This window comes from Loxodonta africana, chromosome 3 (assembly GCF_030014295.1).
Source record: "Loxodonta africana isolate mLoxAfr1 chromosome 3, mLoxAfr1.hap2, whole genome shotgun sequence".
Classification (NCBI taxonomy): Eukaryota; Metazoa; Chordata; class Mammalia; order Proboscidea; family Elephantidae; genus Loxodonta; species Loxodonta africana.
Genome location: NC_087344.1, coordinates 56,339,957 through 56,354,586, shown reverse-complemented (window position 1 = coordinate 56,354,586; position 14,630 = coordinate 56,339,957). Strand labels below are relative to the sequence as shown.

Sequence of the window (14,630 nt, the reverse complement as noted above, 5' to 3'; positions counted from 1 at the left end):
TCGATGGCATCTAACACAACAACAGCAACAAACATATAAAACAACATGTCTAACATTTAAAGAAGTCCATGGACCCTGGAGGAGCCCTGGTGGTGCAGTGGTTAAGTGCTCGACTGCTAACCAAAAGGCTAGAGGTTCAAACCCACCAGCCACTCCACAGAAAGATGTGGCAGTCTGTCTCCGTAAAGATTTACAGCCTTGGAAACCCTATGGGGCAGCTCTACTCTGCCCTAGAGGGTTGCTATGAGTCGGAATGAACTCAGCCACAATGGGCATGAACCCCTGGAAGCCTGGTGTCCTGGGTAAGACTCTCTTTGCCTGGCCTGCCCATGGCATTGCAAGGGGATGAAACGAGGCAAAGGAGATTTCATCTTGTAAACTGACATGGAACATACAAACCTAACATATTAGTGTAGCCATTGTGGCTATTCCTTGGTTATTGGTGATGCCAGTCCAGCTCCCCAGCACTAAACCAATTTGATTCATCCCACCATGGAACAGAGAATGCCTTGTTGATCTCTGATACCTGGAAATTTAGTTTTCTTTCCAAAAGGCACTCCAACCTTCAAGATGAGGTTCCAGGCTAACCCTGCCAGAGTACAGAGCAGTTCCAGACTACCCCCCAGCAAAGACTGAATTCAGAGCCATGGACCAGACATCCTTCCGTTGCCTCTCTCTAGGGGCCTGAGAACTTTCCATTCTTCTCTGAAAACCTTCCACACCAAAGGCTCTTTGGGAATGAGCCCCATCCTCTGACCTCTTTTCTCCAGCTGAGATGAAACCCAAAGCATTCTCCTTGTCTCTCCCCCTTCGAGTGTGAGCCTTTCCAGCCTACTTCAGTCGCCGGTCTGCAAGCAGCGGGAGCCGGCTCTTCGGACATGGAAAATAGAGCTCATCAGTGTGCCTCTGAGGGTTTGAGTCACAGTGGAACATTTGAGTCAATTAAAACAACAGTCTCTCCAGTGTCCACAGAGAAGGACTTAGGCACAAGTGTTTAGAGTTGGCCAAAGCAGTGAGGATTGAAAACGTGAAAAATCCTAATGTTCAGCATACATCTCCGTATCTCAGAGTGGTGGGAATTTACCAGCACAGAACACCCGCTCTCCCTATTAAGTATATAGGGGTTTATCAGCATCTGTTATCTGAACTTTCATCAAAGAATTCCAGTTGCCTGCAGTGTATGAGGCTCCTGTGAAGAGTGTAATCAATGACATTCTGTAAACATAGCGATTTTCCCAGGGGCTTCGCCAGCGGCTCCAATTGCTCAACCCTATTTGAAGACCTCACAGGTACACGTCTGAGTTTTAGAGCCACAGAAAATGTTAAGGAGTCCCCTAGAGATGGCCTGCCTGAGGGTCTCCTTCCAGGAAGAGAAAGCTGAAAAGACAAGGGAGAAAGGAAACTCAAGTTTACCGCACAGCCATCCCCAAGTGAGGCATAGAGAATAGCCAACTCTGGGCGGGAGGATTGCTGTCCTCGCTTTTGAGAGAAGGTAGAAAATGGCTCCAGGTCCCAGAGCTGGTTCAAGGAGAGAACTCTGCTCCAGGTCCTCTTTTCAAGTCCGGGGCGCTTCCTAGCCATCTCGCTGCCTTGTGGACAGGCATGTGCTGGGGCCCACCGGCTTAGAGCTGACTGTGCATCTCTCTTCCCAACTCTGCGTTAGTGACATTTCATGGCTAGTTTGCAATGGGTCGTGTATTCACCTTAGAGAGAGAATGCTGCAAATCCTGTATTCCCCTTGGAGAGCCAGTTGCTAAGCATATACCAGCACACAACACCACTGCCCTCAGCACTGGCCCCTTCAGTCTCACCCTGTCCTTGGAAGTTCTTGTTTCCTTACTGCTAAGCTGCCCAAAAGCCCAGAGAGCCAAGTGAGCCTCCGTTTTAGGCCTGCACAGTCACCGTTTAACTGCATGGTCTCCAGAAAGTCCTCTGAGCTCATTTGCATGTCAGTGGCTATTAAGTTGAGGGGTTTATGGCTGCCTGTCTCACTAAGGGTGATTATTGATTGGGCTGAGGCTACTGATTGAGCTTGCCAGGTGAAGGCCATTTGTAATGCATCTGTCACTTTCTTAATCTGTCTTGCATTTTTCCCATTTTTCAAGGGAACAAGAATAGAGTTTGGAATTGAATAGGACCAAGGCCACTCGCAGGAGACCTTGCACAATAATTGCAACAGCTGACATTGATTGAGTGCTTGCTGAATGACACATAGCATTCCAAGAGATTGGCACGTACAGGCACTTTTACTGTAACACAGTATATGGAGCCCAAAAAACCCTTGCACATGAAAAATAACAGGGCATATGGGGGACATATAGGTCCCTGGATGGCACAAATGGTTAAACACTTGACTACTAGCCAAAAGATTGGCGATTCAAACCCACCCAGAGGTGCCTGGGGAGACAGGCCAGGTGATCAGCTTCTGAAAGGCCATAACCTTGAAAACCCTATAGAGCAGTTCTAATCTGCACATGTGGGGTCGCCATGAGTCGGAATCAACTCACCAGGAACTAATAACATCAACGATAGGGAGAATACGGGTAGAGCAGACCATTCCAAAGCTACGTAGTTTTATAATCACTGTAGCAGAGCTTTGAACAGGTTTGTTTCAGTTCATTCGGTTCGAACCACAGCTGGAAATTTGCCTTTCCACTTGATATACTGAATCAGAATCTACATTTTAACGAGATCCCCAAGTGATTCTTATGTATAATGGATTTCGAGAACCACTGCTCTACTAGTAGGAGCCCTGGTGGCACAGTGGGTAAAGCACTAGGCTGCTAAACGAAAGGTGGGTGTTTCAAAACCAGCAGTGGCTCTGTGGGAGAAAGATGTGGCAGTTTGCTTCGGTAAAGGTTTACAGCCTTGGAAACCCTGTGGGGGTCCGAGTCTGAATGGTTTGGGCTGTACTAATGGGTCTTGGAATTAGCCCCTAACCAGCATCATTAGCATCTCCTGGGAACTTGTTAGAAATGCAGATTCTCAGCAAGGGTTCAGATCAGCCCTGCACAATACGGACAAAACAATTGGAACCTTGGGGAATAGCTCAGAGTAGCTGGAGGCGCCCTTGGGAAATGGATATGCTGGCTCGTGGAGGCTGAGACCCTGCAGCTAGAGGTGGAGCTCGGAGCGGTGGGGCTGCCGTGGAGGTGGGCTGAGGAGGAAGTGCAGCCTGCTCCAAGCTGAGAGTTATGCAAAGCTGGGCGTGTGTCTCTGGGGAGGGCCCCCCAGGCGCAGGTGCTCAGTGTTAGTTTTCTTAAAATAGAGCTGACAGAGTGCTTGTGTGTGCTTTAGCTGAAATGAGGGCTCTTCCCTTCAGAGGTTATCGTTCTACTCCTGCTATTCCAGATGCCTCTACCTGGGAAGAACCACCTTCTTGAATTTACCAATCACAAATGAGCTAGTTGATATTACAGAATGATGTTGAGCAGAGCAGACAGTATTAACCGGCTTAATACTGGCTTCTGTGATGATGAATAATTTCTTTCATAAGGATCAGCACAAAGCTGGTTCCTATAAGGCAGAGGTTAAAGATGTCCCAAATGTCCAACTTTGTCAAACTGCTGTCCCACTCCATCATCTCTAACACCAACTACTCCTCCTCCCTCAGTACTCTTCCTCCTGTCCTTGGGTTCCGTAGTTCACTTCAATGTCTCGTAGAGTTCACAGACCGGATCTCAGGGAAATGGCTCATGCAGTCGTGGAGGCTGGCAAGTCCCAAATCCGTGGATCAGGAGTTAGGCTGGAGGCTTCTCCTGACCCATTTGGCTGCAGGGGCTGATGAACCCAAATCGGCAGACCAGATGACAGGCTGCTGGCTCACAAGGCTGCGATAGGCTGATCCACAGACAGGGCTGCAGAAGCTGGCAAATCCCAGAATTGTCAGATCAGGTGGTAGGCCACTGGCTCAAGTCCCAAGAATCAGAGGTCAGACAGTGGCGCACTGGACGCAGGATCCAGGTGCCAAGAAAATATTGAAATTGTCAAGGATTTCGTTTTACTTGGATCCACAATCCACGCCCATGGAAGCAGCAGCCAAGAAATCAAACAACTTTTTGTGCTGGGCTAATCTGCTGCAAAAGACCTCTTTAAAGTGTTAAAAAGCAAAGATGTCCCTTTAAGGACTAAGGTGCACCTGACCCAAGCCATGGTATTTTCAGTCGCCTCACATGCATGCGACAGCTGGACAGTGAATAAGGAAGACTGAAGAAGAATTGATGCCTTTGAATTGTAGTGTTGATGAGGAGTATTGAATATACCATGGACTGCCAGAAGAATGAACAAATCTGTCTTGGAAGAAGTACAGCGAGAATGCTCCTTAGAGGCAAGGATGCCAAGACTTCGTCTCACGCTTTGGACATGTTATCAGGAGGGACCAGTCCCTAGAGAAGGACTTCATGCTTGGTAAAGTAGAGAGTCCATGAAAAAGAGGAAGACCCTCAACGAGATGGGTTGGCACAGTGGCTGCAACAATGAGCTCAAGCATAGCAATGACTGTGGGGAGGTGCAGGACCAGCAGTGTTTTGTTCTGTGGTACATAGGGTCGCTATGAGTCGGAATCAACTTGATGACACTTAACAACAACAACATGATGACGATAATGATGGTGATCCCCATTTTACAGATGAGACACCAAGGCCACAGTGGTTAACTGTTCATGAACTAGCCAGTTCCATAAACTTGCTCAGGGCTACACAGCTGGTAGATGAGAGAGCTGGAACGTGAGCCTGCGCGCTTTGGCTCCAGATTCTACACACTTGACCATTACAGACAGGGGTTCAAACTGGAACGAACGTTTCCCCCCCAGATACACTGAATCAGAATCTACATTTTAACAAGATTCCCAAGTGATTCTTATGCATAATGAATTTTGAGAACCACTGATCTACTAGTAAAGAGACCTGGTGGTACAGTGGTTAAAGCACTGGGCTGCTAACCAATAGTTTGGCGGTTTGAACCCACCAGCTGCTCTGTGGGAGAAAGATGTGGCAGTCTGCTTCTGTAAAAATTTATAGCCTTGGAAACCCTATGCAGGCAGTTCTACTCTTCCTATAGGGTTGCTATGAGTCAGAATCGACTCAACAGCAGTGGGTTTGGTTTTTTGGATCCCATCCTAGTTCCATTCCAGGTTAAATTTTGGTTTTTGGTTCTTGTAGAAGTCTGTCTACAGCATCTCTGACAAAAGTCAGCCAGCCTCGGTTTGACTATCTGTCTCAGCAAAGAGCCCAATCCACTGTCAGACAGCTCCAAGCTTTTTCCTTTGTGAAAGGGTGGAAAGTAGCAATAATGCCTTTCTTCCAAATGTCCTGGAGACCTGAACCATGAGGAGAAAACACAGCCAGATTCACACTGTTTTCCCTTTCCTTCCAGTCCTTAGCACCCGCCATCAATTGGCTGCCCTTTCTCAACACCATCTTCTACCCTGTGGAGATCAATGAATCCGAGCCTATTGTGGTCTATGACAAAGAGTACCTTGAGCAGGTCTCCACCCTCATCAACAACACAGACAAATGGTAAGGGGGCTCTCAGCTGCCTGAGATGGGCTTCTAGCAGGCAGCTGCTGCAGGCTTCTCTCTCAGGCAGGACAGGTGGGGGCGAGGGGAGTGAAAAACTGATTCAGGAAATGGGCCCTCAGGTTGACTTTTATGAGAGGCATCAGGGCTTCTTGGTTATGAGCACCAGTTGAAATCCCAGCTTCTCTACCTACCAGCTCCATAGCCTTGGGCAAGTTTCTTCCCCTTTCTCAGGTTTATTTTCCTCGTCTAGAAGATGAGGATATAGATAGTACCAACCGTGTAGAGTGGTTGTAAGGACAAGTTAAATAATCCCTGAGAAGTGTCTTACATAGTACCTGATACACAACCGGACTCAATAAATGTGTACTGACACTATTTTTAAATTTTAAGGGCTTGTAGACATTTTGAAAACTACATGCAGAAAAAAATTAAAATTACCCAAAACTTTGTGTTGATCTTTGTGGATGTGTGTGTTTCTGTGTGTACGTACGAGAGAGTATGTATGAGAGAGAGACAGATTTGTTTACTCTTGGTTCTATTTTTTTTTTCCATCATTGTAATTCAGTGTATAGTCCACTTTTTTCCATTGACCTTTATCACAAGGATTTTTCCCCATGTCATCCCAAATATCACTTTTCATGGCTACACAGTATTTCATTGAGTGTAAATAGGATTATTTACTCACCCCTTCTCCTATTGTCGGAAACCCTGGTGGCGTAGTGGTTAAGTGCTACGGCTGCTAACCAAAGGGTCGGCAGTTCAAATCCTCCAGGCGCTCCTTGGAAACTCTACAGGGCAGTTCTACTCTGTCTTATAGGGTTGCTATGAGTCGGAATCGACGGGACGGCACTGGGTTTGGTTTTTTTTGTTTGGTTTTCTCCTATTGTCAGACATTTAGGTAGTTTCCAACTTGAAGGTAGGTAATCACTGTAGTGGATATCTTTGTGCTATGTAAAGGTGACAACAGCCACAGATAGTTTGCTGAGTCCTGGGGGTAGGGACAGGGAGAGGTCTCATTCAGGGAAAACTTGGCCTGGCTGGCTGGAGCTTCCTGTCCTGCCCCTACTACTCATAAGCCCCTCTTCCCCCTCTCTGGCCTCTGGCTGAGACATCTCCATGATGGGGAAATGGCAGCCTTCTCCCAGCTCCAGCCCTGTAGCCCCTGCCACTGGGGTGAGTGTCCATGCTGCTTCACAGCTTCAGAAAAAAAACAGCTAAGCAACAAGCATTTACTGAGCACCTGTAGCATGCAGGCCACTGCACTGAATACTGAGGAGCTTCCCACAGTAGAAGACCCAGGCTCTGCCCGTACAGGGGAGCAACCAGCTAACCTGGAGTGGGGAGAGGCCTAAGCCTGGGACCAGAAGGTCAGGTTCGGATGCCCCCAGGGGTCAGCGTGGGAGGTGCTGTGACCTTTCCAACTGTGTTTCTGAGCCATTTTGGTCTCCTCGTGCCCCAGCCTGCTGAACAACTACATGGTCTGGAACCTGGTGAGGAAAACAAGCTCCTTCCTTGACCAGCGCTTTCAAGATGCTGATGAGAAGTTCATGGAAGTCATGTATGGAACCAAGAAGGTGAGCCTGTTACTGTGCATCCTGTGCACATGCTGAGCACCTACTGTGTGCCAGGCCCTCGGCTGGGGGCTGACCCTACCGCTACCGTGGTGTCATCCCGAGGCAGTGGAACTCATGAGGGAGACAGACCTGTGATAGGAAGACAGTGACAGGACCACTGAATAGCCAGCCCCAGGGCACAGAGGCTGCTGGGAGGGGGTAATTATGCTGAGTCTCAAAGGGTGAAGAGGAAGTGTTAGCAACTTAGTTCCTTTACAGTAAAAGATAAGTCTCTTCTCTCCATTCCAACTCTCTCTAGATGGCAATGGTGATAAACATTTTCCTTGTTGTCTTAGTTATTTAGGGCTGCTGTAATAGAAATGGAAACTCTGGTGGCGTAGTGGTTAAGTTTTATGGCTGCTAACCAAAAGGTCAGCAGTTCAAATCCACCAGGCGCTCCTTGGAAAATCTGTGGGGCAGTTCAACTCTGTCCTGTAGGGTCTCTATGAGCTGTGAGTCAGAATCGGCTCAATAGCAATGGGTTTGGTTTGGTTTTTATAACAGAAATACCACAGGTGGGTGGCTTAAAGAACAGAAATTTATTTTCTCACAGTTTGGTAGGATGGAAGTCTGAATTCAGAGCCCTGGCTCTAGGGGAAGGCTCTCTCTGTCTGTTCTGGGGGAAATGCTTGTCTCTTTCAGCTTCTCTTCCTGGGTTCCTTGGTGATTTCCACATGGCATCGGTCTTTCCCCATTTGTGCTTCCTGCTTCTGTGCCTAATCCGCTCCTTTTATAGCTCAGAAGCGATTGGCTTAAGACACACTGTACACTGATATGACCTCATCTATGTAACAAAGAAAACCCTATTTCCAAATGAGATCACATCCACAGATATAAGGGTTAGGATTTACAACATATGTTTTTGGGAACATGATTTAATCCATAACTCTGTATAACCCATGTAATTCTCACTACCCTTTGAGGTAGGTAGTATTATTACCTCCATTTTACAAAGGACACCCCAACAGTATTGCTTCTTTCCCATAAACATAAAGTGCTTAGGGCCATGTCTGGCTCACAGTAAGTGCTACATAAGTGTTCACTGTCATTATTATTCTCCTAATCCAGCCCTGATCTTTCTGGGGTAAACGTCTCAAATCCCAGACCAGGTGGTCTCTACCCACCCTTAAATGCCCCCACCAGGACCCTGAGGGTCTGTCTGTTCTTTCCCAGGCCCTAGGGAAACCACCCCCACGGAAAGCTCCCCAGCCACCTCTACCTTCTCCACACGGGAGTGGCAGTCACCTCCCTGTTCGCACAGCCAGTGAGAGGCTATTCACTGAATCAAACCCTTGTTGCCCGCCAGGCTCAGAGCTCAGTGGGAATACTGAGATGAGGGAGATGGGATCAGTGTCCCCGGGAGCTCACATCTGCAGAGAGACGAGGGGAACTGATCAACCCTCATGTGCGCTGATGGAAATCACCACAACAGGGGCCCCAGAGGGCGGCTAATGGGGTGCCCAGCCACAGAGCAGTGGAGGCCGAAGTGCCAGAGCTGCCCAGCACATTCCACCCTCACCCAGGACAGTTGCCTCTGGGCTCCTGACAGCAGCTAGTGAGACACCCATAAGGCCTCCTGGAGGGGCCAGAGTAGGCCCCACTGCACCCCACCCAGTAGCCCCTCCCCTAGTGCAGTGGAGCAAAAGGAGCCAGATCAAGACTCCCAGGAAGGATATGGGCTTCTGCCTCCACACTGGGGTTCATCCTATCTCATTCTCATGTACACCCACTTCTGGCAGGAAGGAGTCCCTGAGTGGCGCAGCCAGTTAGGTGCTCGATTACTAGCCAAAAGATTGGTGGTTCAAACCCACCCAGAAGCGCCTGGGAAGACAGACCTGGAGATTTGTTTCTGAAAGGTTACGGCTTTGAAAACCCTATGGAGCAGTTCTACTCTACACATGTGGGGAGGCCAAGAGTCAGAATCAACTCCGGCAACCAACAACAACTGGCGGGAAGAGGACTGAGGGAAAAGGTGGCTGGAGAAAATCCTACTCCTGAGAAGTGGGGCTTCCGAAGGCTTGGCCATGAGTCACCCTAGCCCACAGAGAAGGACAAGAGGAAGTGGCAGAGTCACTGTCCTGCCTGGCTGACCCGCCTTCCTGCTCCACCTACATTTACTTGGACCAGCCCTGGGTCACAGACATAACCAAGGCATAGATTCTATCCCCTGGAGCACACAGGGGTCTTTATACAGAAAGGGTCTGGCCAGGACCCGGGATGATAGTTATAGACACACTCTGCATGTGGCAGTTCACTGTGAGCCCGGGGTTCACCTGCATCGTCATTAACCCTCCTGGGTTATAGACCAGGAAACGGAGGCTCAGAGAGGTAAAGGCATTTTCCTAAGTCACCCAGCAAGGAAGCAGCCAGACTAGAACTCAAGCCCAGGTCTGTATAGTTACAACTCTTATGCACATTCAGTTATTAATAATAACGACAATAGTAATAATAAAAGATAGCGTTATAGGATGTTTACCTTTTATAGGCAGTCTGTCACCAAATTCCAACGATAGCTCTATATGTTAGAAACGATGATCATCAGCCCATTTTACAGATGAGGAAACAGAGGCTTAATGAGGTGAAGGGACTGTTCAAAGTCACACAACTTATAAGTGGAGAGCTGCCTCTCAGACCCTGGCACGTCTGAATCCACAGTACACTCCCCTAAGCATTAAACCTCTCAGCCCCTGCCCTGTAAGAACCGAAAAGTAGAAACGAGCTTCTCAGATTCAAAGTGTGGGGTGCCACTCTACCTAATATGGTGCTGGGAGTGGGTGAGGCACAGGAGGCCTTAGCAGGGGCTGTGGCAGGTAGGAGACCCCAAAAGCTAAAGGCTCTGAACCAGGGGTTACTGGATGCCCCAGGGCTGAGGTGCAGAGGCTGCTGCTCCGGTTTATTATTCTCCACCCCCCTCCAACTGCCACCGTGGCTGCTTCTGGGCCCAGGCCAGGTCCATCCTGCCTGTGTCCTGCATAGAACTCAAAGTCACATCCTAAATGTGTGACCTTGGGCTAGTCCTTGAACCTCTCTGAGCCTAAATTTCCTCATATGTAATTTGGGATAATTCCTGACCGCCTCACAAGAGCCTTATAAATAACCACTCTTTGGGAAAACACTTGTATTTGTAAAGCAGTATAGAGCATATAGTTGTTCACCCTTGTGGTGTGGGAAAATAGTACAGAACTTTGGGTTAGAACATGCAACTTTGAAATGCCCTTTTCTAACCACATAGTCTTGGGTGAGTCACTTAATTGGGTTGGGGGAGGAGCTTCAATCTTCTCATTTGTAAAAAGGAGTAAATAATTTGCCCCGCTTCCCTGAAACATGAGGATCGAATAAGGGGGGAATCCTTATAAAGCTTGTCATGAAACTGAAGCACTCCACACCGGCTGTTTATCATTTGTTATTATCCATTTATGATTTGAGAGTTCTGGCAGAGAGGAAGATACTCCCCCCTCCCCAGCCCCCATAAGCGCCTCTCCCCCTCTTGCCTAGTGCTCCTCGTACTACAATGAAGAAAAGGGGGAAAATGCAGCCAATTCAGGGCAGAGGAGGCAGGCTGGCTGCCACCTCCTTATCTTTCCAGGCTCAGTCACCATCTCCTCTGAGGCGAACGCTTCCAGACCCTGTCAGGTCGACCTGACCCTTCACGCCTTGTCACAGGTTTTGCTCATCATCCTGGAGCCCTTCTGGGCATTTTATGACCTGTAGGCAGTCAGTGGAGCCATTTTAAGGGATGACATTGGAGCCACACTGCCTGGGTTCAGGTTCTACCTCAGCCACTTAATCGCTGCGTGACCCCTTTGGGCAGGTGACTCAACCTCTCTGTGCCTCAGTTTCTTCATCTGTAAAAAGAGGTTTAGAGAGTACCTGCCCTGTGGGATTATGGCATAATGCATGTCAAACACTCTGAATAGGGGCTGGCACCGAGTCAACACTCAATAATGTTTACTACAATTGCTGCAGAGTCCCTCAGTGGTGCAAATAGTTAACATGCTTGTCTGCTAACCAGAAGGTTGATGGTTGGAACCTACCCAGCGGCTGTATAGGAGAAAGACCTAGTCCATAAATATTATAGCCAAGAAAACCCTATGCGGCAGTTCTGCTCTGTCACATGGGGTCACTATGAGTCAAAATGATTCGACAGCACCCAATAAGAACAACAAGTACTGTAGAGTCCCTGGGTGGTGCCGGCAGTTAACACACTTGGCTGCTAACCAAAAGGTTGGTTGTTCAAGTCTACCCAGAGGTACCTTGGAAGAAAGGCCTGGTGATCTACTTCCAAAAGATCAGCCATTGAAAACCCCATGGAACACTGTTCTCTGACACACATGGGGTCATCATGAGTCGGAATCATGTTTTTCTTTTTTAATGATTACTGCTGTGGTTATATTATAAATGTTTTGGGCATTTCAGTCATGAGCCCTTTGAGGGCAAGGCTTATGGAATCTCTAGATTCCAAAGACCTAGCACAGCCAGGATGCAGAGGAATTGTTCAGAGAATGCTGGATGAGTGAATTAATGAGTGCATGCAGCAATGAATGGCTTTATCCAGAGAACCTCCTGAGAAGACAACAAATAAGAATCTGTCCATGATTCTGCCGTCACAGCCTGGAGCCTCCATGGAGCCAAGAGTATTCTAGAATACCCCTAGTCCTGACCTCCTGTGTGGTCAGCCTTGGTCAGATCCAGGTGTAGCCTGTGTGTCCAGCTGTGGACTTCCAAGCTGAGGAAAGGGGGGGTCTGGGGGATGGAACAGAAGGCAGGCATCCAGGTGCACACATGGCAGGAAAAGCTTGAAAGAATTTGGACAACTAAATTTAGAGAGGACCCAGAGTGCATTTTTTCACCTCTTGCTGTCCTTCATTCCTTTCTTTCTTCCTTCCTGCCTGCCTGCCTGGAAGAAAATTTTTAACTAAAGTATACGTTACATACAATAAAATGTACTGTATACATAAAGTATTCAGTTCAATGAGTTTTGACAAAAGAACTCACCACTGTAACCACTACCCCAGCCAAGATCGAGAACATTCCCATCACCCATTTATCCAGTGTTCTCTAAGCAGAAAGTTCCCTCATGCCCCTTTCCAGGCAATCCCACCCCCATCCCCCAGAGGCAGCCCAGTTCTGACTACTATTCCCATAACTTAGTTTTGCCTGTTCTAGAACTTTATATAGAGCCATTCACTCTGTACCCTTTTGTGTCTGGCTTTTGTCGGCATAATGCCTGTGAAATTCACTCATGTTGCTGCATACATCAGTAGTTCGTTCCTTTTTGTTGCCAAGGAGTAGTATGGTGTTGTATGAAAATACCACATTTTGCTTATTCATCTGTCTGTTGCTGGGCACTTGGGTTGCTTTCAGTTTGGGGCTGTTATGAGGCAGGCTACCCTGAGCCAGGGTGTGTTCTTCAGGGGGGAGCACATGGGCTCCCCAGCAGCACTAGGGTTTGTGTGAGCAGGGCCACCACATGTGGTCCTACAGACTGTGTCCCACGGAGGGATGCCTGGCCTGGCCAAGGGCGCAGCTGGGGCTGAAACAGGTCTCCCATTTTCCACCGAGCCATGCTCCATGAGGCCAAAGCCCCACAGGGACGCCTGCGTCCCATTCGCACAGAGGCATCCCGTGAGCTAAAGGGGCTGAGACCCAAGGAAAACTGCACCTAGTGAAATCCTACAGCATTGCTGGGGCTAGTCTTTCTCTAGGAGGCTTTAAGATGGGGCTAGGGTCCTGGTCTTCTGGGAAGGATTTCCTGGATCCTTCCTGGGAAGGGCAAACAAGATAATTTCCCAACATTCTTCACTCCCAGGACTCCTAGGCTCCTCTAGGAAAGAGGACAACACGGGGTGAAAGCACGGGGTGTAGAGTCAGGGATTTCTGAGTTCACGTCCCAGAAATACCCCTCACTCAGTGGGGGACCCTGGACCAGTGATTTCATCTTTCTGAGTTTCTCATTTGCCAAGCACCCGTGATCCCTGGCTCCTGGGGTCATCTTGCTGGTTCTGTGACATGTTTGTGGCTTTCTGAGTACAGAGCATGGCATGCGGACATGGTTTATGGTGATGAAGGATATCCCATGGTCTCTTGGTCGAATACATAAAATGACTTCCACCGGGTCATAAAAGGGCTCTCTGACATTCCGGAAGGAAGCATGGGCGCAAGATGGTGCTACCTCTTGGACAGAAAGGGGTTGGAGGGAAGGAGGACTGGGGCTGAGTAACTCTCTCCTTTGTGCTTTCCAGACCTGTCTTCCTCGCTGGAAGTTTTGCGTGAGTGACACAGAAAACAACCTGGGCTTTGCACTGGGCCCCATGTTTGTCAAAGCGACCTTCGCCGAGGACAGCAAAAACATAGTAAGTGTCTCCCCGTGGACATAGACAGGTATATCATGCCTGCAGTGGCATTTCGTGGTCTTGACAGCCCATCTCTGGTTTGTTCTGGATCCTTCCAACTCCAGGCCAGAGAGCCCCCAGGCTCCAGCCTGAACTCAAAGGTTCTATTTTCTCAAGCCCTAAATAATGTGAGTTACTCATAATAGCTATCATTACTGAGTGCCAGGTGCTTTATCACAGTATCTCAATTGACCCACACAGCAACCCTACGTGGTTATAATAGCCATCTCTGCCTCCAGGGGGCATTGTGAGAACCCAGTGAGGTGTTGGCAGAGCAACGCTGGCCCAGGGGATGACATTTTTCTTACTCTGCGGTGATAGGCTTGTTCTAAAAGAGACAGAGAGTAGCTCAAAATTGATCAAAGACCTAAATATAACACCTAAAACTATAAAGATCATGGAAGAAAAAATAGGGACAACACTAGGTACCCTAATACGTGACTTAAATTCAATTCGAAACATAACTAAGGATGCGTGAACTGCAGAAAACGAACTAGACAATCTCTAGTTCTCTAGGGATGGGAGGAGAGGGAGAGGGAATCACTTTCTAGATAGTAGACACTTGTTATCTTTGGTGATGGGAAAGGCAAGACCAAATATGGGTGAAGTCTGCACAACTTGACCAGGGTAAATGAAGTCACTAAGAAGTACATGGAAAAAAAGTCTAATCTCTAAAATTTATAGAAAACTTTAACCCCTCAACAACAAGAAGACAAACAATCCAATTAAAAAATGGGCAAAAGATATGAACAGACATTTCACCAAAGGGGACATCCAGAACACTAACAAACACATGAGGAAATGCTCACAATCATTAGCCATTCCAAAAACCAAACCAAACCTGTTGCTGTCAAGTTGATCCCAACCAACAGCAACCCCATAGGACAGGGTAGAACTGCCCCATAGGGTTTCCAAAGAGCAGCTGGTAGATTCGAACTGCCAACATTTTGGTTGGCAGCCAAGCTCTTAACCACTGTACCACCAGGGCTCCCATTAGCCACTAAAAAAACCCAAAAAAACCAAACCCAGTGCCATCGAGTCAATTCCGACTCATAGCAACCCTAGAGAGATATAAATCAAAACTACAATGAGACACCACTTCACAC

At 48.1% G+C, this 14,630-nt stretch overlaps 1 protein-coding gene across 6 annotated transcripts in view; it reads left to right on the top strand.

Annotated features, from left to right (window-relative positions):
* The window catches only part of ECE1 (endothelin converting enzyme 1), a 139,494-nt gene that overhangs the window by 108,096 nt on the left and 16,768 nt on the right, over positions 1-14,630 (top strand). For all 6 annotated transcript variants that reach the window (XM_010593029.3, XM_023551945.2, XM_023551946.2 and 3 more), the window contains 3 exons: positions 5,374-5,516; positions 6,979-7,093; positions 13,375-13,485. In XM_010593029.3, the coding sequence (XP_010591331.1) occupies positions 5,374-5,516; positions 6,979-7,093; positions 13,375-13,485 (369 nt within the window). The remainder of the gene's footprint in view (positions 1-5,373; positions 5,517-6,978; positions 7,094-13,374; positions 13,486-14,630) is intronic.